Source organism: Mauremys mutica, chromosome 3, assembly GCF_020497125.1.
Source record: "Mauremys mutica isolate MM-2020 ecotype Southern chromosome 3, ASM2049712v1, whole genome shotgun sequence".
Classification (NCBI taxonomy): Eukaryota; Metazoa; Chordata; order Testudines; family Geoemydidae; genus Mauremys; species Mauremys mutica.
The window spans coordinates 185293617-185320135 of NC_059074.1; the positions used below are offsets into that span (position 1 = coordinate 185293617).

General features: G+C 42.0%; 1 protein-coding gene across 6 annotated transcripts in view; it reads right to left on the reverse strand.

Annotated features, from left to right (window-relative positions):
- CCDC88A (coiled-coil domain containing 88A) overlaps positions 1 to 26519 on the reverse strand; it is a 368487-nt gene that overhangs the window by 45003 nt on the left and 296965 nt on the right. For 5 of the 6 annotated variants that reach the window (XM_045009683.1, XM_045009682.1, XM_045009681.1 and 2 more), the window contains 4 exons: positions 25531 to 25692; positions 16208 to 16485; positions 15832 to 15975; positions 14241 to 14427 (listed from right to left, as the gene is read on the reverse strand). In XM_045009683.1, coding sequence (XP_044865618.1) covers positions 14241 to 14427; positions 15832 to 15975; positions 16208 to 16485; positions 25531 to 25692 — 771 coding nt within the window. The remainder of the gene's footprint in view (positions 1 to 14240; positions 14428 to 15831; positions 15976 to 16207; positions 16486 to 25530; positions 25693 to 26519) is intronic. The other variant, XM_045009680.1, reaches the window with a different exon arrangement.

The window sequence follows — 26519 nt, forward strand, 5'->3', positions numbered from 1 at the left end:
CTCAGATCCCCCCCCAAGTGTAGACCAGGCCACTGAGAACCTTTCCGAATTCTCTAGTTAGAAATTATGCTATGAAGCTGAGAATTCCCCTACTATGAAAACTCATGGCTTTTTTGTCTTTTACTTTATTTTTGCTTTTAGAAGATGGATTTTCATCATCAGAGGATCTGTTCCTTTTCTTACAGACCTGTCTCCCCACACCTCCCCTGTGACTTAAGGTTCATAGGGCGATGGGGGAAATGGAGCAGATGAGGGGAGAAGGCAGCTTGTTGCCCCCGTACTCATTATCCTCCAATATGTAATTGAAGAGGTAATGTTAAGAGTGCAAATCCTCCTTTTGTGAAGGAGATTCAGATAAGCAGGCCAGACTCCTTGCCTAGTGATTCAATTGCCTACTTATGCAGGGAGCTTCTTTTTTTAAAAAATGGATTGGGCTGGAGGTTGGGGGAATTTGGATTCAGCATTGAAGAATCTCTGGTGAGGAGGGTCCAGTGTGCTCAATCCATGGTATTGAAGAAGACTGACCTTTCTTTGCTGAGGTTTCTTTGGAGGAATCTTGGCCTGTGCATAGGGAGTGAAAGGCCCCAACATGGCCATCTAGACTTTTGAGCCCCCTTCTCCTGGTAAGAAAGGGTCCACAGATTTTGAACAGCTATGGCATAGCTCTTCTGTAGCTCCTGACAGCGCCAGGAAACAAAGCCTCAGGAAATTTTGATTCCCAAGACACTAGGATAGGGTAGGAAAAGATTTTGCTCACTGATGTCTCTAAATAAGCTTTAAAAGCCAGGATGCTAATAAACAAGGTAAAAACACTGAACTGCCACTCTATTTATACTACGCACACAGAGAATCTAGCTGCATGCCTAGAAGGGGATGGGACCCATCTTCAGAGCCCAGGGATAACTCTGAATGGCCTCTGATATTTGCAGGAAAAGAAAGACAAACTCAAATATCTTGGACTGAAAGAGAATTCAAAATCCAGGAAAAAAATATTCAAAAAGTATTTTATAATCTTAAAATTTGTACTACAGTTTCATTTTTCTAACATACCACCTATATTTAGTCAGGAAAACTGTCTAGCACCTTGCAATGTTAACACAGCTAAAAAAGTTCAGGTAGCTACATTTAAAAGTTTGCAGTACAAACATTTATAGTGACTCTCAGAAACCTGCAGTTTTTAGTGTTCTGATCTCCTGGTGATTTCTTAATTTCTATTAAGCATTAAACTGAATTACTATCTATTTATTTCTTTATACATCCCACGCTATCACCAATAAACCATTTAAAATAATTCCAGAATACCTGCTAAGATGAAGTGGAATTTTGTCTCCATAATGAATATGATGTAATGATACTGAGGAGGAACTATAGCCAATGATAGTTTATTTCTGTCCAGTCACATCTTGCTTTTAGTAATAAAAAGCTAAACTGTGGCCTATCCTGTGTGCCAGTACAAGGGAGTAACAGGGTGTTGTAATATTTGGGCCTCCAAATTTACCTTAATTATGATGAGCTCAACTGTGAGAAGTGAATTAAAGTTTATAAAATATCACAATAAACTTTAATTAGAAATGTTGATGGGAAAAGGTAAAAAGGGAGACAGAAAGCCTAAATTAGTCCAAACAAAAAAGGCATACTTTCAAGACCGGGTTAAAATCACGGTAAACAAGAGAAATGTGGAACCAGAAATCAATGGACCAAAACTGATGTGTCAGAAATTAGCTTAATTGATGAACAAAATAACAAGGGGATGGGTTTATTCCACTCATCACTCCCTTTTGAGGTTTTTAAAAAGAAAAGACTTGGGGGGAAAAAATTAACAGAAGATAACTGCTGGCTGGGAGATGAATGGACAGGAAAGGAGCAATCTTCACCATCATGGCTGCCACCCTACCGTCGCCTGGGACCCCAGGATCCATTGTGTCATTGTTAGGCCTTTGTCATCCTAAACCCAAGTGATGTCCTGACCAGAGTGGGTCAGAGAGAAAGAGGGATCCAGATGACATTGTCATCTCCACCTTTATTGGCTCCGGCTAAATCCCAATCACTACCTGGGATGTGACATGTCTTATCCCCTGTCTCCCCCAGTATGTCCTTTTTCTCCTCCACTTTATTTCTTCTCTTTCCTACCCCTCACCTTTTGCCTTCTGTCTAATAACAACCCGTTTTATCTGGCCACAACACTGATGTATTCCTGTGACAAGAGAGGCAACAAAAAGCAATGCCTTAAACCAGGGGTGGGCAAACTATGGCCGGCGGGCCACATCTGGCCTGTCAGACCATTTAATCCGGCCCTCAGCTCTCTGCGGCTCACAGGAAGCAGCTGGCATGACTCCTCTCCAGCTCCTATGTAGTATGCGGAGGCGTGGCCAGGTGCCTCTGCATGCTGCCCTGTCCACAGGTGCTGCCCTCGCAGCTCCCATTGGCCGTGGTTCCCAGCCAATGGGAGCTGCAGGGGTTGCGCCCCAGCCCTGATCCCACTCCCACCCTCTGAATCCCTCGATCCCAACCCAGATCCCCCTCTTGTACCCCAAGCCCCTCATCCCCAGCCCCACCCCAGAGCCTGAACCCCGAGCCAGAGCCCTCACCACCCCCAGTGCCCCAACAGCCTGCCCCATCCCTGATCCCACTCCTGCCCTCCGAACCCTTCCATACAAGTCTGGAGCCCCCTCCTACACCACAAACCCCTCATCCGCAGCCCCACCCCAGAACCTGCACCCCCAAGCATCCCCAGGCGGAGCCCTCACACCCCTCCCCCATACCACAACCCTCTGCTCCAGCCCTGATCCCCCTCCCTCCCTCTCAACCCCTCGGTCCCAGCCTGGAGCCCCCTCCTGCACCCCAAACTGCTCATCCCCAGCCCCCCAACCCTCCCCCCTGCACCCCAGCCCAGAGCCCCCTCCCACACCCTGAGCTCCTCATTTCTGGCCCCAACCCCAGCTGGAACCCTCACCCCCTCTCCCACCCCTACTCCCCAATTTCGTGAGCATTCATGGCCCGACCATACAATTTCCATACCCCAATGTGACCCTCAGTCCAAAAAGTTTGCCCACCTGTGCCCTAAACAGCCCTATGCTGGTACAAGTTTGCCAGGTCTCGGAGTGGCTATTAAGACCAAATGCCAGGCCTGTGTTTTCCAGCAGTGAGGTTACAAGTGACTCAACATGAAAGACAGAAGTTGCATTTTCTCTAGTTGCTGTTCTTTTCTCTCCCTTTTTGTGTGTTTGTCTCATTTTGTTTTGTTTTGTTCGGAAACAGGTTCAGAATTTTACAACAGCAACAATGACAGCTCAACAATGAGTTCAATCCTTGAGTAGGCCACTTAGGGATCTGGGGCAAAAAATTGGTCCTGCTAGTGAAGGCAGGGGGCTGGACTCGATGACCTTTCAAGGTCCCTTCCAGTTCTAGGAGATTGGTATATCTCCAATTATTACCTTTTTTTTTTATTACCTTTAGCTCCTCCAGTCCAGCTCAACTAACTTTCATTCTTTTCCTCACAAAAAAAACCAGGGATTATTATTAGGGCTGTCAAGCAATTAAAAAAATTAACTGCAATGTTAAACAATAATAAAAGACCATTTATTTACATATTTTTGGATATTTTTTACATTTTCAAATATGTTGATTTCAATTACAACACAGATTACAAAGTGTACAGTGCTCACTTTATATTTATTTTTATTACAAATATTTGCACTGTAAAAAACAAAAGAAATGGCATTTTTCAATTCACCTAATACAAGTACTGTACTGCAATCTCCTTATCATGAAAGATGAACTTGCAGGTTTAGAATTATGTGCAGAAAAAACCTGCATTAAGTACAAAAAAAAACTGGATTCAAAAATAAAACAATGTCAAACTTTAGAGTCTACAAGTCCACTTAGTCCTAATTCTTGTTCAGGCAATTGTGAAGACAAACAAGTCTGTTTACATTTGCAGGAGATAATGCTGACCGCTTCTTATTTACAATGTCACGTGAAAGTGAGAACAGGCATTCATATGGCACGGTTGTAGCCAGCGTTGCAAGATAATTACGTGCCAGATGCGCTAAAGATTCATATGTACCTTTGTGCTTCAAGCACCATTCCAGAGGACATGCATTCATGCTGGTGATGGGTTCTGCTCAATAATAATACAAAGCAGTTCAATACAAGCATGTTCATTTTCATCATCTGAATCAGATGCCACCAGCAGAAGGTTGATTTTCTTTTATGGTGGTTTGGGTTTTGTAGTTTCCACATCGGAGTGTTGCTCTTTTAAGACTTCTGAAAGCATGTCCCTCTCAAATTTTGGAAGGCACTTCAGATTCTTAAACTTTGGGTCAAGTGGTATAGCTATCTTTAGAAATCTCACATTGGTATCTTTGTGTTTTGTCAAATCTGTAGAGAAACTGTTCTTAAAATGAACAACATGTGCTGGGTCATCATCTGAGACTGCTATAACATGAAATATATGGCAGAATCCGGATAAAACAGAGCAGAAGACATACAATTCTCCCCCAAGGAGTTCAGTCACAAATTTAATTAAGGCATTATTTTTTTTAAAGATTGTCATCAGCAGGGAAGCATGTCCTCTGGAATGATGGCCAAAGCATGAAGGGGCATATGAATGTTTAGCATATCTGGCACATAAATACCTTGCAATGCTGGTTACAAAAGTGCCATGCGAACGCCTGTTCTCACTTTCTGGTGACATTGTACATAAGAAGCGGGCACCATTATCCACCGTAAATGTAAACAAACTTGTTTGTCTTAGCGATTGGCTGAACAAGAAGTTAAGACTGAGTGGACCTGTAGGCGCTAAAGTTTTACATTTTTTTGTTTGTAATTTGCACTTTCACAATAGAGATTGTAGTACAGTACTTGTCTGAGGTGAATTGAAAAATACTATTTCTTTTATCATTTTTACAGTGCAAATATTTGTAATAAAAATAATAATATGAAGTGAGCACTGTACACTTTGTATTCTGTGTTGTAATTGAAATCAATATATTTGAAAATGTAGAAAAACATCCAAAAATATTTAATACATTTCAATTTGTACTCTGTGGTTTAAGGAGTCAGGTCAGGCTATACCTGATACTGTAATGAAAGTAGACGGTACTACCTGCGAATCAAACCCACTGCCTTGTGGGTAGCCTGGGTGGATGTAAGGCTACCCACAGGGGGCTGGAGCACATGACTTATGAGGAGAGGCTGAGGGAACTGGGATTGTTTAGTCTGCAGAAGAGAAGAATGAGGGGGGATTTGATAGCTGCTTTCAACTACCTGAAAGGGGGTTCCAAAGAGGATGGATCTAGACTGTTCTCAGTGGTAGAAGATGACAGAACAAGGAGTAATGGTCTCAAGTTGCAGAGGGGGAGGTTTAGGTTGGATATTAGGAAAAACTTTTTCACTAGTAGGGTGGTGAAGAACTGGAATGGGTTACCTAGGGAGGTAGTGGAATCTCCTTCCTTAGAGGTTTTTAAGGTCAGTCTTGACAAAGCCCTGGCTGGGATGATTTAGTTGGGTTTGGTCCTGCTTTGAGCAGGGGATTGGACTAGATGACCTCCTGAGGTCCCTTCCAACCCTGAGATTCTATGATTCTATGACTCTAAGGGAGCAACCCCTGACAGAAAAGCTCCACTGCCTTGTGGGTGAATTCAGGAGTATGTAAGGCTATGATAATAAACTCGGACAGAAAATCTGGAGTAGAGCCCTAAAAGGTGATCAGGTACTAATATTTTAGTATCTTTTCGGCAACTCCTGCAGTGGATCGGGTACCAGATATTTTGGTTCTTCCTCTCCTCTGTATTTTACTGGTGACGCTGAGAGGGAGGTCCTAATGCATGGGAAACTCAGGGCCTCCATATCATTCGCCCATGCTTGTGCCCTGGAGAGGTACTCCAGCTTCGCTTCGAGCGTTGACACAACGTGGGAGGCAGCAGTCACCAGTTCTAAGATCTTACTTGATTGGCATAGAATTGAGTGCCAGGGGCTGTCTCTGATGGTGGGAGAGATCATTGTATCTCACTAGACAACCACCGCGCACCATAAAACTGGGCAGCCCCCAGACAATAGGGTGTTGGCTCACCACAGTCTGCCTGCTTCAATGGGTGCTTGGAGCTTAGAGTTTTATAACTTGACAAGTTGGACTGTAACCAATGCACCAGGCAAGTCAAGTAAAAAGATAGGGTGCTGGAACATTCACACCATGACAAATGGACTATCTGAGGACCTTCAACAGATCAACAATGCATGTAAAATTGCCGTGATCAATGACAAGCTGAAATGACTCAATGTGTAAATCGCATTCCTCCAAGAAACAAGCCTAGCATCAAGCAGATCTCTCAGAGAAAATAACTACACATTTTTCTGGCAGGGGAAAAACTCAGAAGAAACACGAGACCACAGAGTGGGATTTGCCATCAAGAACTCACTTCTGGGGGTACGTGAGCCACCTACAAATGGATCAGAGGGAATTTTGGCACTACGCTTGTTCACATCTGAGGGCCCAGTCAACCTTTTGAGTGTGTATGCCCCAACACTCTCCTTGTCTTCTGACATCAAGGACCAGTTCTACAACTAGTTGAAAACCACCATCAGCAATATTCCAAAACACGGGTATGATTTCCTGCTAGGGGAGTTTAATGCAAAGGTGGTAGCAGATCATGAAGCATGGACCAACTGTCTTGGTCAACACGGAACTGGTACGATGAATGGAAACAGTCAGAGACTGCTAGAATTTTGTTCCTATTATGACCTCTGTGTAAAAAACTCTATTCTTCCAGACAAAGTTGCAACAAAGTGTCTTGGAAACATCCCAGATCTGGCCATTGGCACCAACTGGATCTTATCATCACAAGGCTTGCCAACCTGAACATCGTCCTCATTACCCAGAGTTATCAAAGTGTTGATTGCGACACAGATCACTCTCTGGTATATAGCAAGGTCAGACTTAAACTAAAGAAAATACATAGATCTAAAGTAAAAAGATGCCCTTGTATTAACCTCAGTGCCATAGCGGACCAAGAAAAGTCACAGCAGTACAAGAACATACTACAACAATCTCTTGACACCATCCTAAGGGAAACGTTTCACCCTTAGCCTCACAAATATTTTGGAGTGCACAGCTCCATGCTATGACCATGGGAATATTTTCCTTATTTAGATCTAACATGCCATATAGGCAGTCCCAGCGTACTTTTAATCTGTCAAAGGCACATTCAATGGTTATTCTGCATCTGCTCCGCCTATTATTGAAGCGCTCCTTGCTGACATCCAGGTTTCCTGTGTAAGGCTACATGAGACATGAGAGTAAGGGGTACGCTGGGTCTCTCCAGGATCACTATGCATATTTCAACATTCCCCATTTGAATCTTCTGGTCTGGAAAGAAAGTCACTGCTTGCAGCTTTCTGTACAGGCCAGTGCTCCTGAAGATGTGTGTGTTCATGTCAGTGAAATTCCCACGGTGATCCACAAGCGCCTGAAATACCATAGAGAAATATCCCTTTCCATTGACGTACTCTGTCGCAAGATGGTCCGGGGTCAAAATTGGGATGTGCAAAGCCATCCACTATTTCATACACATTGCCAGGATTCACAGCCCTTCACAGCTGGATACCATTAATGGCTCTGCAAGCTTGCATTAATGCAGCCACAACGGTGGACTTCCCGACTCCAAACTGATTTGTGATTGTGACTGACCAGTAGCAGTCTGGAATTGCCAGTTTCCACACAGTGATCACCACGTACTTCTCCACCGAGAGAGTAGCTCTCATTTTGAGGACCTTGTGCTGCAGTGCTAGGGTGAGCTCCACACACAGTTCCAGGATGGTGGGTTTCTGCACCCAAAAGTTTTGGAGCCACTGCTCATCATCCCAGATCTGCATAATGATGCAATCCCACCATTCAGTGCTTGTTTCCTGAGCCCAAAAGCGATGGTCCACCATGTACAGCTGCTCCATGAATGCCAAAAGTAATCTGGTGTTGATTCTTTCCATGGTACAAAGGAAGTCAGGCACCTTTTAACAGTAGGCAGCAGTGCAGGATCCATCCTTTCAGATAGAGATGGCGGGTGTACAATAAGCAGGGGCCATTGAAAAATGGCACGAAACTCAGTTGAAAGCCCAGGGAATGATGGGGTGGAAAAAACGGCATCATGGGATGTTGAGCCCGCACCCATGATGCACTGCAATCCATGCCGCCTTCCCAAAACTCCTAGCTGCAGAAGGTGGAGAGTAGCACAGTGTGATAGCTACCCACAGTGCACTGCTCTCTCTGTCAATGCTAGAGCACCAAGTGTGGATGTGCTCTGCCAACAGAAGGAATGTTGTGTGAAGATGGACAAGCGATGTAATTATACTGGTTTTTGATTGTCAGTGTAACTTGAGTCGACAAAACTCTGTACTGTAGACAAAGCCTAACTTTGTCCTTCCTAATTTACCCAGAAGTTTCTATAACAGTAGAAGGCTGCAAATGTATGGTTATTTTATTTCTGTTGAAACAAGAACCTGTCCACTTACACGGATTGCTTTCAGGCATTTAAATTAGAAGCTGAGGAGGGCACGCACGCCTTTGGTGTTAGATAAACAAATACATTTTGTTTTCCTTCTAAGAAAGATCACAGATAGCTTTCTGTAAAATTTGTGATAAAGATCTTCGCATCCCACTTGAGAAAGTTCTTGTTCACTGCTTTATGGTTCATGAATCAGTTTTTATTATACTAATTGCATTAGATTGTAAATTCTTCATAGCAATTGTCATAAACAGATAGTTAAGGGTTAATGCCTCTTTTACCTGTAAAGGGTTAAGAAGTTCACCTAGCCTAGCTGACACCTGACCAGAGGAACCAATGGGGGAACAAGATGTTTCAAAAGAAAGGAGGGAAGTTTCCTTTGTTTAGACTCAGTTTCAGTTTCAGCCAGAGTGAAAAAGATCAAGGAACCAGCCTCTTATCAGAGTAGTAAGTTTTAGAAAGGAATAAATAGGTTTATGTTTATTTTCTTTTGTAACTTGTCTTTGTGCAATTAGGGGAATTATCAAATTGGGTATTCTTGTGTGTATTAAGGTTTTTGCCCAGGGCAACATCCTGTGTTTTAAATCTGTTGTCTGTGAGATCAGCTTGTATGCTGTCTCCCAGAGGTTTTTTCTTTTACCTTTCTTTTCTTTAATTAAAAGCCTTCTTTTTAAGAACCTGATTGATTTTTCCCTGTTTTTAAAGATCCAAGAGGATTGGATCTGGACTCACCAGGAATTGGTGGGGGAAAGGGGAGATGGTTAAATTCTCCTTGTTTTAAGATCCAAGGGATTTGGATCAGTGTTCACCAGGGACTTGGTGGAGGAGTCTCTCTGTCGGATTGTTTTGCATAAGAGTGTGGGAAACTGACATGCAAGTCTCAAGGATGAGGCTCGTTCTTATCTGCTGGGAGGCAATAACAGAATAATAAATTAAAGGGTTGGCCAGGATGTTAAATAGCCAATGAAGTTAGAGCTGTGCTTGTTTGTACCTTATTAACCAATTAGCAATTGCTTGATTGCTTGCTTTAAGTGTATAAAGATGTATGCTGGAGAGAAATAAAATGACTCTGCTTTAAATCATATTGATGGTCGAGCTCTGTCCACGCACGCCTGCGCTGCAACAAATGGTGACCCCGACGTGATTCGTATCGAATGAAAGTGTCGGTGGCCTGACCCAGGCGGAGAAGCCCAGAGGCGAACGGCCAGGAGCCTGAGCCCAGAGGCGGGGAGTGCTTATCCGACGTGACTCGTATCGAGTGATGATAGTGTCGGGAGCTTGAGCCCAGAGGCGAACGGCCAGGAGCCTGAGCCCAGAGGCGGGCGGCTGGGAGCCGCAGGGGAGAGTGCCGGAGAAGCCCCCGGGCGTCCAACAGAGACGCGGTGAGCGGCTGGGAGCCGCAGGGGAGAGTGCCGGAGACGCCCCCGGGCGTCCAACAGAGACGCGGTGAGCGGCTGGGAGCCGCAGGGGAGAGTGCCGGAGAAGCCCTCGGGCGTCCAACAGAGACGCGCGCCTGAGCTCAGGGGCGAGCGTCCGAAAAGAGAGGCGCACCCAAGCTCAGATATGAGTACCGCTGTATCGGCTGAAGAAAAGATAACATAGAAGTTTTATTTGCACATTATGAACCGACAAAGGGAAAAGATCTTCCCTGCTGCACTGATTCACTTATTAAGAAGAGAGGGGGAGTTGTGGAGGCTCCTCCTGACCGGCCTTCGGGCACAGGACGAGGAGGTGCTCCGCTGGAAGCGAGCCCTGGACGGGAAGACGTTGGAGTGCACGGCGCAGGTAGAGGCTTGTGCCGGGGCCCCGGAGGTCATTTGGACCTACAGAAGCCCGGAGAAGGCATCCCACGCTGGCTGGTTTGAGCCTGGGACAGTGCTGGGAAAATCATTATGCTTCTCCGGTATGAGCAGCAATAGCTGACACAGGATTTACAGATTAAAAGAAGCCAAGCAGGGAAGGAAAAGGAACAGCATGAGTTAACAAGGCAAGAAAGCTCATTCCTTTTTTTTGGCCCAGCCAAGGACATTGCTTGCAACTAAGACTTGGCGAACGGCCAAGAGAAAGGGGGGGGCTTGACTGTGCTCAGGCCGCTGGAATAGCTGTAAAACTCGGCCTGGCATTACCGGAATGTGTTAGATTTTTTTTTATGGGTAAAGAAACGCTACAAAAAGACTGACTGCTTGGACCCATGATTTTTACTGCAGAAAGACCCCTCCACATCAGAAGAATTTTTTTACTGATGATTGGCCTATGTAATTTTTTAGTCTTATTGTGCTTCTGAACAGCATGGTAAAAGGACAAGGTAACGTGCTGGCTAATCTTTCCCTTGTCCGCTGCAGCCCCCACGTTCTGACTATTTCCCCCGTAAAAGCTGAACCACAACGGTGGTGAAAAAGGAGAAAAAACACTCACAGTATTGACATTGCCAAAGTCCAGAAATTTCTGACTAAAAAGACATTGAGAACTGATCCTGGTGAAGAGACAAAGAATTGTACACTGGCAGGAAGAAATTTGGGACTCCTGCTGAGAAATGTGATATTAATTGGATTTTGGGTTTATTCTACAGGCTGCGCCCTGTGTTTTGGATAAATCCTTCAGTATGTATAGCCCACCCTAATTGGATTGTAAATGATATGTCCTTATTTTATTGAGGCTGAGAAAGCATTGCCGTGGGAGCTAGTATGTTTGAATTTTTGAATGGCCAGCTGATGGCCATTCGGAGTGATTTTGAGCACCAGGATAGCCCACTGCCCTTATAAATATATTAGGAGTACCATCTGATCTGGAGTTGTAAAAATATATTTAGACACTGTTTAAGTAAAAGTGTAAATATTTGCAGTGCCCCTCCCCAGCATGTAAACCGGTTGAGTTGGGGGGTGAGGGCTTTTACATACCGAACCCTGCCGGGTTCATGGGGAGGATGATTGTGGAATTAATTGCCCCAGCTTTTTAGAGTTTAATTGTTTTTTGTTTTTCAAGTTTGAGAAAACTCAGCCAAAGGGTTTGTTGAGTATTCTCAAGGGGGGAGTTGTGTGTTATTTAGGCATAAATTTAGGTAATTTGGGAGAATGGCTTTGAATTTATGTGACCCTAAGAATTTTTATGTAAAGTGCCTTTGTTAGTCTATTTAGACTTTTTGTTAATTTTGTGTTATGTGCTGATTATTGGCCGTTGTAGATTGCTTGATATTAAATGTGGCCTATATTATAATAGACAGCGTATTTGGAAAGAAAAACAGGATCGGGCCCAAGCGGACAGGCAACAGATAAGGCTTGGAAAGCTGGCTGAAAAACTCTTGAGGGCGTAGCGAGACTAAAAGTTTAACTCTATGGTTGCCAGAGGGAATAAAGGTTGAATTTTGTAAAAATGCTTAGAGAAAAGTTTTTGGTGTTTTGAAATGTTTGTAAATAAATTTAGGCAAGAAATTAGTTTGCAATTGTTTGGCCATGAATATTTTGTTGCATTAGTTGAAGATTGTATATTGTGCTATGTAATTGTAATTGTATTAGGCTAAGGGCATATAAGTGGTGATGGTTTTTTTTTAGTGTTTAAAATTAGAAGCTAATAGTAAGAAATTTTAAGCTGTGATTAGCTTTGAATTTTAGGAGTAAGCTAGGAAGCAATTGTATTAATGTAAATGATTTATTTGATGAAGTAATTTTTTTTGTTTTGTTTTGCTGGCTAGTTATATAGGGTTTTGGTATATTTTAAGTAATGATTACTTGCCCAGTAGGGGTAGTTTTGTTTTTGTTTTTTTAGATATTAAAGAAAATTGGTGTTCGCTGCATAGCATTTAATGTACCATGTAATTATTTATAGAGTTTAAATTTATGTTTCATGTTTTATGTTTGTTTGTGATATGTGTTTCTGGACAGAAAGAATTGTGATTTTGTTAAAATGTTTATGTGGTTTATGTTGTGTTTTTTCTGCTAGGACCCCCCCCCCTCAGTGTCAGTTTGATCACCTGACACATGGGGGATGGATTGGTAATAGAAATTTGTCATGATTTGGTGTGCAATAGAGATTGGGGGAACCCTGCAGAATTTATACCATTTAAGTGTTTGATTTTGTGTATTTATGTTTGTTTTGTTTGATGTTGTTGGTGTTGTATGTTATGAATTGCATGGTTATAGGTGAGTTTTGTAGCATAAGGTATATTAATTTTTTTGTTTTGTTTGTATGCCTTTTGTTATAAGTTTGGTGTAGTTTATTGGATGTTTTTAATTTTTTTGTGTTTAAGAATAGGGGGGAGATGTCCGGTTGCATCTTCCCTATGCTGCCTTGGTGGAAAATTACAGCAGCGTGGTTACAAGAACAGAGGGATGAGATAAAGTTGTTATGCCAGGGCGAGGCAAATGCCAGGTGGCCTAGCTGAGATTGTTTTCAAGGTCCCAGATGGATTCCGGCGAAGTGGGTCCGGCCTTGGCTGATTTTGGCGCAGAGTGCCATAAATACAATGGCCTTCTGCTTGCTGCCCCATGTTGCTGCAGTGGAAGCCCTTATTGGAAACCTGCTTTGTGGGTGTTTGCGCATTGGCAGAACCCTCCTGGCCCCTTGGGCCACTTGCGTTACCTGGAGGAGGGATGTTTAGGTAAAAGTAGGGCACTGCGGAAGATATTGTTACGGTTTAGTTAGGCAGCTGGTGTTTAGATTTGCTTTTAGTTTTGCTGTGTAATAGATTGTAGTAATGTGATGCTATAAGTTGAAAATGTTTTGCTGTGCCTTCCTTTTTTTTATTATGAGAAAAGGGGGGAAGTGTCGGATTGTTTTGCATAAGAGTGTGGGAAACTGACATGCAAGTCTCAAGGATGAGGCTCGTTCTTATCTGCTGGGAGGCAATAACAGAATAATAAATTAAAGGGTTGGCCAGGATGTTAAATAGCCAATGAAGTTACAGCTGTGCTTGTTTGTACCTTATTAACCAATTAGCAATTGCTTGATTGCTTGCTTTAAGTGTATAAAGATGTATGCTGGAGAGAAATAAAATGACTCTGCTTTAAATCATATTGATGGTCGAGCTCTGTCCACGCACGCCTGCGCTGCAACATCTCTCAAGGCTACCCAGCGAGGGGAAGGTTTTGGGGGGGGAAACAGAGTTCTCCAGATAACTCAAAAATCTGGATGGTGGCAGCGAGACCAGATCTAAGCTGGTAGTTAAGCTTAGAGGTGTTCATGCAGGTCCCCACATCTGTACCCTAAAGTTCAGAGTGGGGGTGAGACCTACAACAGCAATGATTTTTCAGAAGCTTATGGCTTGGGTCAAATTTGGGCAGATCTTTAAGGAGATGGCAAAAGACACAAGCCTTACACTACAACTACAGTAAGACTAATAAACTAAGGTACAGAGAAAAAAAACACTGAGAAGTGCCTTGCTGAAGCAAGAGGAGTTCTTCCAGCACACTTCACTGGTGGTAAGAAGGAACTGAGAACGTGCAGGGCTGGTGGCATAAGCACACGGCAACGGAGGGCACTAGAGCTTGCCTGATGGATACCACTAAGGGAAAAAAACTCCAGCAACGGTGCACGCAGAGTACACACACCTAACGTGGAATGGACATGAGCAAGCACTCAAAAAATTGAGAGGTTCATTTTTCTTCTTGACAGTTATATCAGAACTGTCCGATTACCTACAAAAGCAGATACATTAATAAAAAGTCTAGCACATTGCATAATATTATCTGCATTTACAATGCTATAGTAATTGAAGTATTTTCATAAGAGATTAAAAAACTAACTTACTTCACATTGATTATTCAGTTTTGTAGATGTAATATCCAGTTGTTGGTACTGTTCTTTCAGTTTAGAAAATTCAGCTTCTAATCGTGTTTGTTCTAGTTTACAATTGTTCAATAAGCTTTTCAAATTCTTATGGTCAGTTTGAAGAACTTCATTCTCTCTTAAAAGTTGATTGTATGTATGATTTAACCTGTAATTAAAAGATGTCATATAAGAATATTATAGATAAAAAGATAATATGTATTTTAACCAGAATTTTGTTTCAAGCATGTAACTTCCATAATTCCATGGTGTTTGTAACATGGGTGACACGCATGCTTTGGAAGGATATATATACTAATTAATAGCCTCTAGTCACCAGTTTGTTTAGATCGAGATATTCTACTCTGTGAAAATTCTATTCTCATTAAGAGATAGGAAGAGTGATTGACTTCTGGGAAATAATATTTATTATAGAATTCAAATTATGGGCAAATCATTTTCTTCTAAAAATGAAATACCTTTTATATTTTAACTCAATACTTGAGAAAAACACAAGACTGCTGAAAGTTTCCATACATTTAAAAAAGGAAAAGATTTAAGTGAAACTTTTTTTTAGACAAAGTAACCATAGTTACTCAAGTAAAGGACAATAAAAGCAAAGCAGAGGTTTACAGTAGTACACTAGATCCTGTTTAACTGTGGAACCAGACCAAAAAAGAAGGAAACTGGCTGCACAGGAGAGCGAGACATTCCATTTTTTGGAGTAGAAGCCATGTGTAGTAGGTGGGATCCTTCACTCTTTAGAGGAGTCTGACCTAAGCCCAAAGAAGGTTCAAGAGTGGCAAGAAAATGAGGCAGGGAAATGTGTATGTATTTTTATTGTTTTGGACAGATCTGTAGATTTCTTGTACTAGCTAAAGTAAAGAACAATTGTGTTTAGGAACCCTATAAATTCTGTCTGTCTATTTGCTTTTAACTATCACATATCCTCAAAAGAGGTGAATTGTAAATTCAGAGCACCTATAAAGTTGTAGTTCTGGAAGGAGTGTGCTTAAGTTACTGGGGAGGCTGAGTGGGTCAGTACTGGTCCAGGGAGCCTATGACAACTGGATAGTGGGGCCTCATTTCCATGAAGAAATAGAAGTCAGTCTGTGCACAGGAGGTGTAGCCCTAAAACCTACTCAGATCAAGGGAAACTTCAGGGTACACAGACTCAGTTTGTACAGCTCAAAACACAGTAGCCTGATGTGTATCCAGCTAGGGGGAGCTCTACCAGGGTTGTACGACAACTACATTTTGCAAGTTGGGGAGGAAATCATTACAAATCCTCTCATTTCACAGGGTTAGATTGTGACTTGGACTACATGCCCATGCAGAGGAGACATACCATATGCAATAATATACTTTATATACAAAGGCATATCCTATATGCAATGATACAAAATATTACACATGAGCAAATTAACTTAGTTATGGCTGCTGTGGGAAATGCAAGTTTGAATTTCTTGACTTTTATTATCAAGTTTAAAACCTCAGCCTTAATACTGTACAAAAGGCTTTTTCATTTAATAATATAGTTAAATCTAAATAAAGTATCAGATTTTTTCTTTACCTATCATTTTCATCACAAAGTTTTTTGTATTCTGCTGCTACAGTTTCGTGTTTTTTGCTTTGCAGCAACATTTTCTCTTGTTCTACTTTGAGCACTTTTTCCAACTCCTCTAATTGCACTTTTTGTTTCAGCAACTGATTGTACCTGTAAACAAGATTAATATAAAAACTTTGGTTATATCCTCTAGAACTAATAAAAATAGGATGTAATTTCAATTTTGAACAAGGAGAAATTTATTCAAGGAATTAAGATCTAAATGACATATTAAAGAAACATTCATTTTATTCAACCTAATTTATACAACAATGTTCTTGTATTATTATGAAATGCAGATTTTTAATTTTACTCAAGATCCATCTTGTATATTAATGATTACCTATCTTCTAAGTCCTTATGTTCCACCTCAAGATTTTTGTGTGCAGACTTGAGGCTTCCATGTTTGGCAATTAGAGATTCATATTCGGAAGCTTGACGTTCATGAAGATGTTCCAGTTTTTCATGATCTTTGACCAGTGAATCATACAATGACTTCAGATCCTCTCGTTCCTTGAGTATAGATTCATTTTCATTTTCCAAGGCAGACTGTTGGATCAGCAGTTGTGCATTCTGATTCATAAGAGATGTACTTTGAGAATTAAGGGTAGAATTTTCAACCTGCAGTTGTAAACAGTGTTATCAGAAATAAAGGAAAGTCCATTTAATTTAATATTATCACCAATGAAATTGGGGATTAGCATACTATCATAGTTAGTAAGGTTACAAAGGACTTTCAGGTCCTTTAAGCTAGTCTAAATCACCCTAGTGAAGGACTGGCCTCAAATTTAATTATTTTTTTAAAATTTAATATACTTATAAATACTTCAGTGACTTCAACAACTTCATTAGCCAAGTTATCCTATTATCTAACGCACCATAATGGTAATAATTTTTCCTGATACTTAATTTAAATGGTATATTTTAGTTTCAGTCGGTACATCCTTAGGTAAGTCATTATGGCCACAATTCAGGAAAGCATTTAACCATGTGCTTAACTTCACGCCTCCTCTTAAATGCTTTCCTGAAGAGAGATTCTTTCCTATTTTGAAGCAGTGAGGTTGACGGGTGTATTAAAAATGTTCTGGATACCAATGTTTATCGCTATCTGATCACTAGAACAGGTGAGCCAGAACTGTGACTATTACTAGAATTTCTCCAAGAAAGCCTCAATATGGGCTTCAAAGCCATCACCCTTTAAGGCCAAATATCCATATTAGCAAGTGTTCAATATTTGAAAGAAGAAAAATGTCGGTATATCTTGGACATTAGATGCTTTTATTGGAATGCCTTTCTGATACATTCTTCACACTGTCACCATCTAGCCCTTGCTGTACTAACTGCACCCTTTGGAACCTAGGAAGGAATTGTTAAATTCCATTTAAAACATGGGTGGCTGATACATCTACCACAGAAGTCCTCTCAAAAGGGTCTCAGTACTGTGTGTTCCTTTTGGACAGAGCGGGCCTTTGAATGTTAGGTTGCGTCTTCCTCAAATTAATTTCCATCTTCAATACATATCAAGAAATAGTCCTTCTGTGCTTCTACCCCAAGCCTTCCCACCCATGGGAGAAGTTCTAATTCATACTTGATGTTTGCCATTACTTCAGGATATATACCAAGTGTACTAAACCCCTTATGAAGTCCAGGGATTAAACTGAGTATTTCAGAGGCATACAAAATAAAGACTCTTACATCTCTGTCAACCTCAGGGCCCATGCCTTAAGGGCAATGATGCAATGTTGACTTTATGGATAGAAAATTTATGCCTCCATGGGAAGATCTTCAAGGCAGCCACTTGTTTATCAGTGCACCCTGTCTCCAAATTTTCTAAATTGGGCATCCATTCATCAGCTGCCATTATTTTGGGTAGAAAGGCGCTCTGCAGTGTGGTTCCTCAGTAGAAGAGAATGAACACAGTTTCACTTAAGTTTAACATTATTTCCATTTCCCCATTCTAGATGGACACTGTTGATTGAAATCCCATTGTAATGGATCTCTAAAATGCAATAAGATATGTTTAACTTCTGCTGATGCAGAGACACAACTTGACATCTGCAGCAATACCTGAATCTTAGCCAAGTTTTGGAGTATGTCTTATTTGTTGCCTGTGTTTCCCTTTTTCCTAGAAACTTTCCTTCAAAATCCAAGCAGCTAGGTTCTGTCTGTCCGGATCTGGATACAGGATTGGTCCCAGAGACAATAACTTGTCTGCAGAGTAAGTATATTAGCGGCTCACATGCTAGATTGAATAGGTCAGAGAACCATCATGTACTCCTCCACCTATAAGGGGCTATCAATATTACTATTGTTCCCTGCCTCCCCTTTTTCTGTACAGTCCTTGGGATTAGCAGGATGGAAAATTTCGTACGCAATAATTTTCATTCTACTAGCAGCATCCCCACAATTCTGATATGTATGGGCTATTCCCCTCCTGTGTGCAGTTTCTGGAGGTCGTTTAAAGCTGCAGCACAATCTGTGCTAGTCACACCCCCTTCGCCTGCTTGCTGCCAGATGATTCATTCCAAGCTGTGAAAAAAACTCTCAGACCATGATTAGTAACAATAATTTCAGCGCCAACCAATTAACTCTGTACAGTAGGCTACTACATAAGACGCAACTATCCAAATAAAATGCTGACCTGTAGTGGTGAAGCCATACAGGTTGGGTAGAACTGTGGGAGACGCTGCTATCAGAAAGGAAATTATCAGATTAGAAATTGTCCATTCTGCAGCCCAGCATCTCCCACAATTCTGATTCATATGGGAAGTAGTGAGCAGTGAACAGGAGAAGGGAGAGATACAAAGTGAACACTAAAAATAGGAAAGACATGCTTTTTTGAACTGCTCAAATGGCAAGGTTATGTCTGGACCACCACCTGCAGCACCTTCTTGTCCAAGGAGTGCTCTGTAGAGACAGAAAGTCCACTTTATACTATTTGATAGAGGTGTCGGCCAATGGCGATGTGGCTGCCCTAGAGATATCTGCCGTGGAGTGCATGCTTTTTGGGCCCATGGGATTGCAATGGGTCTTGTAAATGTGCCTTGATTCCTTCTGGAAAAGGTGGGCCAGATGGCTTGTATGCCTCAATGATGTAAGTCTAATCCATCTAGTAAGAGATAGTTTGGATACTCTAAGCCCTAAACAGCTCAGGAATAAAGGAAATGAACAGGAAGCCCAATCTCCTTGTGGATTCTGTAAACCTGATATAAGTCTTTAGTGCTCTCAGTCTGCCTTTTGGTTCAGCTCTCCTTTGACATGTATTGTCTTTAGAGAACGGAGAGTTTTGTCTGCCCATTCCACAGTCTCTCCATCACTTCTGCATGTAGCACTACACTCCTTGTTCCCCCTTGTTTATGTATGCATGTGGTCATGTGGTCTGGTTGGACCAAGACGTTCTTGCCCTCTAGGTAGCTCTGGAATCTCAGTAGAGCTAATTTGAGAGCTGTGAGCTTCAAGAGCTTGATGCTGTGGCTCCTTTCCCCACAACTCCAGATTCCCTGTGTCATTCTGGGTCCCAGAAGTGCTGCCCATCCCTCAGAAAAGTGTCTGTTGTGAGAATCTGCAAGCCGGAAAGGCATATGGGAAGACCCCTACTGACATTCTCTATGGCCAGCCATCATCTTAGGAGAGCTAGTACCTGACTGGGAACCAGTATCTAGTCTTGCATTCGCTCCAGGCAATTGTCCCATTCTCTTAGAAGAAAGACCTGGAGACACCTGATATGTGACTTCACCTATGGGGAGACGCATATGCGCGAGATGAAAAGGCACAGTGGCTAGACACCCTGCCTCAAGCATTTGTTCAGCATGGATATCAGATCCTCGATCTTCTGGAATCTGTCTAGCAGTGGGCAGATCTACGTCACTGAAATGTCTGTCTCCACTCCCAGTGAATGATGTTTGTTGAGGGAATCAAGGAGCTTTTCTTGGTGTTATTGCGAAGTCAGGCACTTGGAAGCAATCCAAAGTCCACTGCGTGCTGCAGCCTGTGAGCTGTGCCTTACTGTGACCACTACCAACCACCTAAGACTGTAGGTGCAGAAGATGGATCAAAAGGAAGAGTCTTTGTTATGCTCAGAATTTTGTTGGTTTGGAGCAAAATGAATCTAAGTTTCCTTGGAAGCTTCTGCTCCAGATTTTTTCCCCTTGTCAGGGTCCTTTCTTGGATATCCTGTATTGATAGCAACCTGGATTGCTGTAGGCTTTGACAGTAAGGGCTGAGGCCTCTCTGCAGTCTCAGTTACTCATTTCTGTAATGTTTCTCCCACTAACTCTTCATCTGTAAGTTTGGATGCATAAAATATCAGTTTAGGATGAATAATGACTATTCATGGATGTAACATGACATCCTTGTAGCCACCAAGTTAGAATCCATTGCTCAGCACAAATCACATCAAGGGCTTTACCAAGACAGGACCCAAGACATCTCATTTGAAGCAGGGATCATACCCCTAGAAGATGAACCATTTGTTTACAAAAAAGTAGGCTTTCCTACTAAAGACATAAAAACCTTTTGGTCTAAACAGATATAGATGAGGCTTTGAAATTACTGAGTAGTGTATCATCACTCTTATGGTCTATGGGGTCTTAGAACTAAGTCCCCTTCTGAAGGTGTGACTAACTTTCACTGATAGAACTCTGGCTGCACCAACCTTAGGCTCCTAAAATTTATGAATTTTCTTTGTTTTATAGATAGATTAGATAGATTAAATAGATATAAACATTTTAGTTTAACATTTGGTTTAATCAGGTGACCTTATTTGGATGTAATGCCCTCAAAGGAGGCATCAATGGGAAAATGTATCATAATTATGTTTGGAAGGAAATATGTGTTATTAATATTTATACATTTCTTACTGCCCATTCACTGACATCCTGTCTTAAAAAGCTATGTAAATTGTTGGTGTGGGGTTTGTTTGTTTGTCTGGTAGGTGTAGTACTTCTTTCATGGATGTTTATGATGGGGGAGAGGGTAGTATACTATTCATCTTGGTCTGGGGATCCAGGCAACAGAGGAGGGATACACATACTTCAAATGTGCAAATAGCTTCTTAACTGTCCTCAGGAGCCTGAAAGGTGCCCTGCCTGCTCCCCTTGGATGGTGAGCACCCAAGTAAGTGCTGTACAAGGAACTTAGAACCATTTGGAGCTTTACTCAGGATTGAACATGGGAAAGGATTTCTCACTTACCCCTCTGTAATCCCACGAAGGTGCAACTTCATGGGGAGTGGATTTCTCAAGAGCCTCTGTTCTGGTCACAGACTGCCTGAAGTACTCTAGGCTTTAATGTGGAGCCAGCCTGTGGAGCAGGGGAGCGATAGAGAGACAGACCCTCAGCTGCTGTCTCAAATCTTAGCCCCTTTCCTTGGCACATCAACAGTCTTTGGGCTGAAATCAACATGGGCACAATTTCCATTAGGTTGCAGCCTGAGACAGGGCTACACAGGAGGCACAGGCTTCTCATCATGCCCAGACATGCTGTAAGTTGGGGAAGGGGTGGTACAGAGCACTGAGAGAGAGACTCTGTGAAGATAAACCCCAGCAAACACTCCTTAAGGGGGAGAAGGCAAATGAGAAGAGGTTTAACCCCTGATTTTCACCCCACTCGTTCATTAACAATAATAATCCCTGCCTTGCAAAGGACACATTTGCTTTTGCTGTTTTGGGAGGATTTACCCCTGAGTATCATGAAATTGCCTGATTCACAGTGCGAGGAAGGAGAATTGTGTAGTTGTCCTGCTTCTCTCCACAGGGATTCTAAGGCCCACTTTAGGACTTGTGGGGGGAACCAGTAGCCCAGAAAGGCTCTAATCTTTATGGTCCTTTGTTGTCCTGGACCTACCCTGAGTCATTTCATTTGGATGAAGTTCTCCTAGCCCTCAGAGCCTACTCTATATCTCATGATTGGGTTTTTCTGTGTAGTTGCAGCTACTTCGGGGGGTGGCATAGAGATGCCTCAACTTGTCTGACTCAGAGACCTGTTCCTAACAGTTATACAGTCAGCTGCATGCAGGCTGGGCATTTTTTACCTTCTGCTGAGCCTGAGAAACTTATCTCATATACAGAGCACCTTTTGGATTTTGCCCAGTGCTTGCACAGTTGTTCTGCCAGGCCTGAAAGGGGGCACAGCAGCTTGGCAGGGAGGCACTGCAGCGGAGATTTTATACGGCTGTTGCCACCGTGGTGCTCAGAACCTGAACCAGGAAGTGGTGAGAAGGTTTGAAAGCAAATAAAAAGGCTTTAACTGCCTGAAAAATGGCTATTTTTTTTAAAAGCACGAGAGTGAAGCAAACCACCATTTGACTGCTGCTGTGGAGACAGAAGATCTGGCAGCAAACATGAGAAGGAGGCATGGCTAGCATAGGCTGTGCTGCAGCTTTGAACCAGAAACTGCACACAGGAGGGCAAGAGCCTATATCAGAATTATGGAAGACGCTGAGCTGCAGAAAAGGATAAGGCATACAGATGAGATCTTGGCCAGTTTTGAATGTTTATGTTGTTTCAGCCTCTGGATTCAGTCACCTACAGAAATAGCAAGATGCCTTCTTGTTTCTGGAAGAAAACAGGTCCATCACTGGTCGGTCACATAAACGGACGAGGGATGAGAATATTTCTGAGTGTGGACTCTATTCCACTTGAGTTAATGTTTGTTTGAAGAGCCAATTTATCTTTTTCAATTTCCCTTGAGGTGCAGGATGCATAGCAACAAGAAGTGTTGTTCTTCTCAAGCCAACACGAGCAGAGCTTTTTTCTTAAATGGTAAGGATTATGTTTGTTTAGTGAAGCCATGTCAGTTGTGTGGTCCTTCACAACCAATATATGTCTACCGCCTAAAGAGAGGGTCAGTGCTTTGAAGCCAGAACTGACTACTATGAGCTCTTGCCAGTCAATGCTATGCTTTCTTTCTTCTGCGGATATGATCCCTGAATTGTCACAGTGTCTCAAAGCACCCTCCTAGTTTCAACCTCCTAGACCAGGGATCGGCAACCTTTGGCACGCGGCTCGCCAGGGTAAGCACCGCAGCAGGCTGGTTTGTTTACCTGCTGCGTCCGCAGGTTTGGCCTATCGTGGCTCCCACTGGCCGTGGTGTGCCACTCCAGGGCAATGGGGTCTGCGGGAAGGGCCCGGGCTGAGGGATGTGCTGGCTGCCACTTCCCACTGCCCCCATTGCGCTGGAGGGGCGAATCGCGGCCAGTGGGAGCTGCGATCAGCCAAATCTGCTGACATAGCAGGTAAACAAACTGGCCTGCCAGGATGCTTACCCTGGCGAGCCACGTGCCAAAGGTTGCCGATCTCTGTCTTAGACTGATGTCTGTTGTGATTATTGTTCCATCTCACTTGCTGACTGCCTCTTTGAGGTGAAATCTTTTTTCATCAACCAACTGAAGGAGATAGATATAATCCATAAGACTTTGATTTTCACGACAGGCTGGAGTAGGATGGGATGTGGAAAAAATAACAGAGCTGAAGAGCTCTCTTATGTATCCTGGCCCACTGCAGATTGTCTCTGGAAGATACTAACAATCCCAACATGTTTAGTAGGGCAGGAAATGATGTTTCTTCAGCAACTTTTACTTCCTTTATAGACTGCTTCATCTTTTCCTGGTATTCTCTGGAGATGATCTCCTTGTGCCTCATTGGGTCTATCTTCATAACCAAAAGAATGATGAAAATGTACTGGGGATAGCACATTTTTTCTTCTCTTTATCACAAAACTATAACGTTCCAGAAGCTGCATGGATTTCAGGTGATTTGATTCTGCTTTCTCTCTGGCTAGAACCTTGATCAGGTCATCCAAGAAGGGGTAATGCTGCTTCTAATACTACTATTGTATATCTTCTCTGGACTACACCCAGAATTTATTTGTTCAAAGTCATCAGCAGTCATCAGTTCACAAATTAAAGGCGTCTGATACCAATTTGGTGTTCACTTTGGACTAGGGCTAGGAAGGGAGTCATTCATTGTGTTTTGAGGAGGCTGAGAGCTGATCTGAGAATTCATCTCTGTTTCAGACTTTTCTGGTTTAATTATATCTTCTTGTGTAACTGCTGTCTCTCTGTGCTGTTTGTTAGCGTGAAATACCAGAAATGATTGGTTAGACTTAAAATAAGGCTTCTACTTTCTGTAATGTATAATAGCAGGGGTCAAGGCTCTTTTGGTCATTTCTGATGATTCACCTATTTTCCCATAGATTCTCTAAAGAGCTTGCTTCTGGGTACTTAGTATTTTGAAGCCTCTATTAGTTGTTTAGTTGAGATCCATGGAACTTCATGTGCCTGTAAGAGACTGCATTGTATCCCACTGCTCTAACTAAGAACAAGGGATGAAGGTTTCAAGTGATGATCTAAAACAAAGGCAGCCACACAGGAAATTTTCCAGAGAGAGGCCCTTAGGCTGTATCCTTTCTTAGTTCTGAGTATAATGTCTACAAGAGAATCTATCTATACCAGCAATGGCCAGGCAAAACAAACAGAAACTGCTGAGGCTTTCAAGGTGGCTGATGTAGCTTAATAATTCCTGTGAAGGGAGAAGTCTAATTCTTATGTCCAGGTGACTTTATGAAAGAAATCTAATTCACTGGGAGTGTCCTTCACCAAGGAGGATAAAGCCAAATCTGCCATTGCAATGAAACTACATCAGATTTCAACGATGTATGTTATAGTCCTTTCTGGCCTATTTTCCTAGACTCTTCAATGTAGCTGTGAACTCCCAGTCATCTCTTATGATATCCTGCAAGACCATATGGAAAAGGATACATGGTTCCAATTTGAAACCAAATAGGAACTACTTCCTAGTTATTTCAATTCCTTTTCCCTCCTGTTCAGATTCCTTTTCTTTCTGGGGGTCTGGAGGGATATTAGAACTAGAGTGGCCTTTCTAAGAATGGTAGCAATTTGTTCACAATATCTTGTTAATTGAGAGCTTTGTATGTACTCTCTAAAGCTGTTTGATTCTTGGAGCCCTAAAAAACACAAGATCCATTTGCTAGAGGAATTCATTTATTGCAGAAACTGTATTTGAAAATACAGATAGCCTGGGAGGGACGGCAATTTAGCTTTGATTTCCTTAACGTATCTTTGTGAATGTTAATTTTGTTTTCAGAGTTCCTAGGATCAAAGTATATGGCTTTATTTTTTTCTGGCTTTATTTTTTTCTGAGCAAATTACATTGCATTTATCTGAATTAAATCTCCTATTAATTTTGGCCCACTTCTCTACATTTTCATGGCCATTCAGTGTGCTCACAATCTTTCTTCTTTTAGTATTATGTGTCAATTTACGCTTCATTACTTCTAACTCATTTAAGAAAATATTAAAGAGTATCTCACCTAATATTAGTGCTTAGGGTGCTTTAACTGCTTACATCACCAGAAGTCAAGAAGGTAAAAAAAGAGTGTGGAAGGAGGCTGAAAAAGTACACTTAGTTCCTGTGCATAAATTCCAAGGGTTTTAAACTTGATAAATGTATGATGTTAATACCTTGTTGTAACAATTTATTACTGACTGTTATTAGTGCAAACTACAAATGGTGCGAGGTGCTTTGATTTCCATATCAACTGAAATTGTGATTGCTAGTGCAAAACAGTTAATAGCAAAGTTCTGACTTGAAAAAAATCTACATTTATTTTGAATCGAATGATAAAAGCAAAATATAAAAATATAACCTGAAGCTTGGCATTTTGAGTTTGTAAGGTTGTATTTTGCTCCTGTAAAGAAACAGTCTGTCTCTGAAGTGACAGAATCTGAGCTTGTAGATTATTGTTCTGGGTCTCAAGTTGCTTTAGTTGAGTTTTCAGTGCTTGTTTCTCTGCCTGCAGGGTAGCATTCTTTAAAAAAAAAAGGTTAAAGATAGAAGAATCATGCATATCAACAGGACATTGTTTATATTTTAGGTTACTTTAACTACAAAGAAAATTATTTATTTTAAATACAAATAAGATGAAGTTATGGGTTTCCATTAAAATCACAAGAGAGAAGCAATTGTGAGATAAAGCTTCCACACTGTTATTAATTTATCTGTTTTTCGGTTAGGAATGTAGTGGCCACACTAACCTGAGATATTCATACAGGAATGGAGGGAGGACACATTTTCAAAACTGGCCCCAAACTAGACATTCAAATGGCACTAATACAATTACTGTCTTACACTCAGATCCCTGTTTGTATGTGACATCCATGGATGTGTCATTGGCAGCAGAGATTGAAGCTGGGACCTCTGGTTCAAAAACTATAAGCCTCTACTATTTGAGCTAAAAGACCCAGGTCTGACAGTGCAAAGACTGTAGGAGACCCATAAAGCACTATGTGGTTCAGCCCCTAGAGAAGGACAGAGTCATTCTGTGTAAGTGTGGATTACACATTCCTCCTGGGAATGGAAGTTCATCCTGAGGCCTGGTCTACACTAAGGGGGAGAGGATGGCAAGCTAAATCAGTCTAAGTTACGCAACTTCAGCTATGAAAATAGCGTAGCTGAAGTCAATGTACTTAGAAATACTTACCCCAGTGTCTTCACTGCGGTAGGTCGGTTGCTGACGCTGCCCCGTCAACTCCGCCTGCGCTTCTCACTCCAGTGGAGTACCGGAGTCGATGGGAGAGCGCTCGGCGGTCAACTTATCACGTCTTCACTAGACGTGATAAATCGACCCCTGCTGGA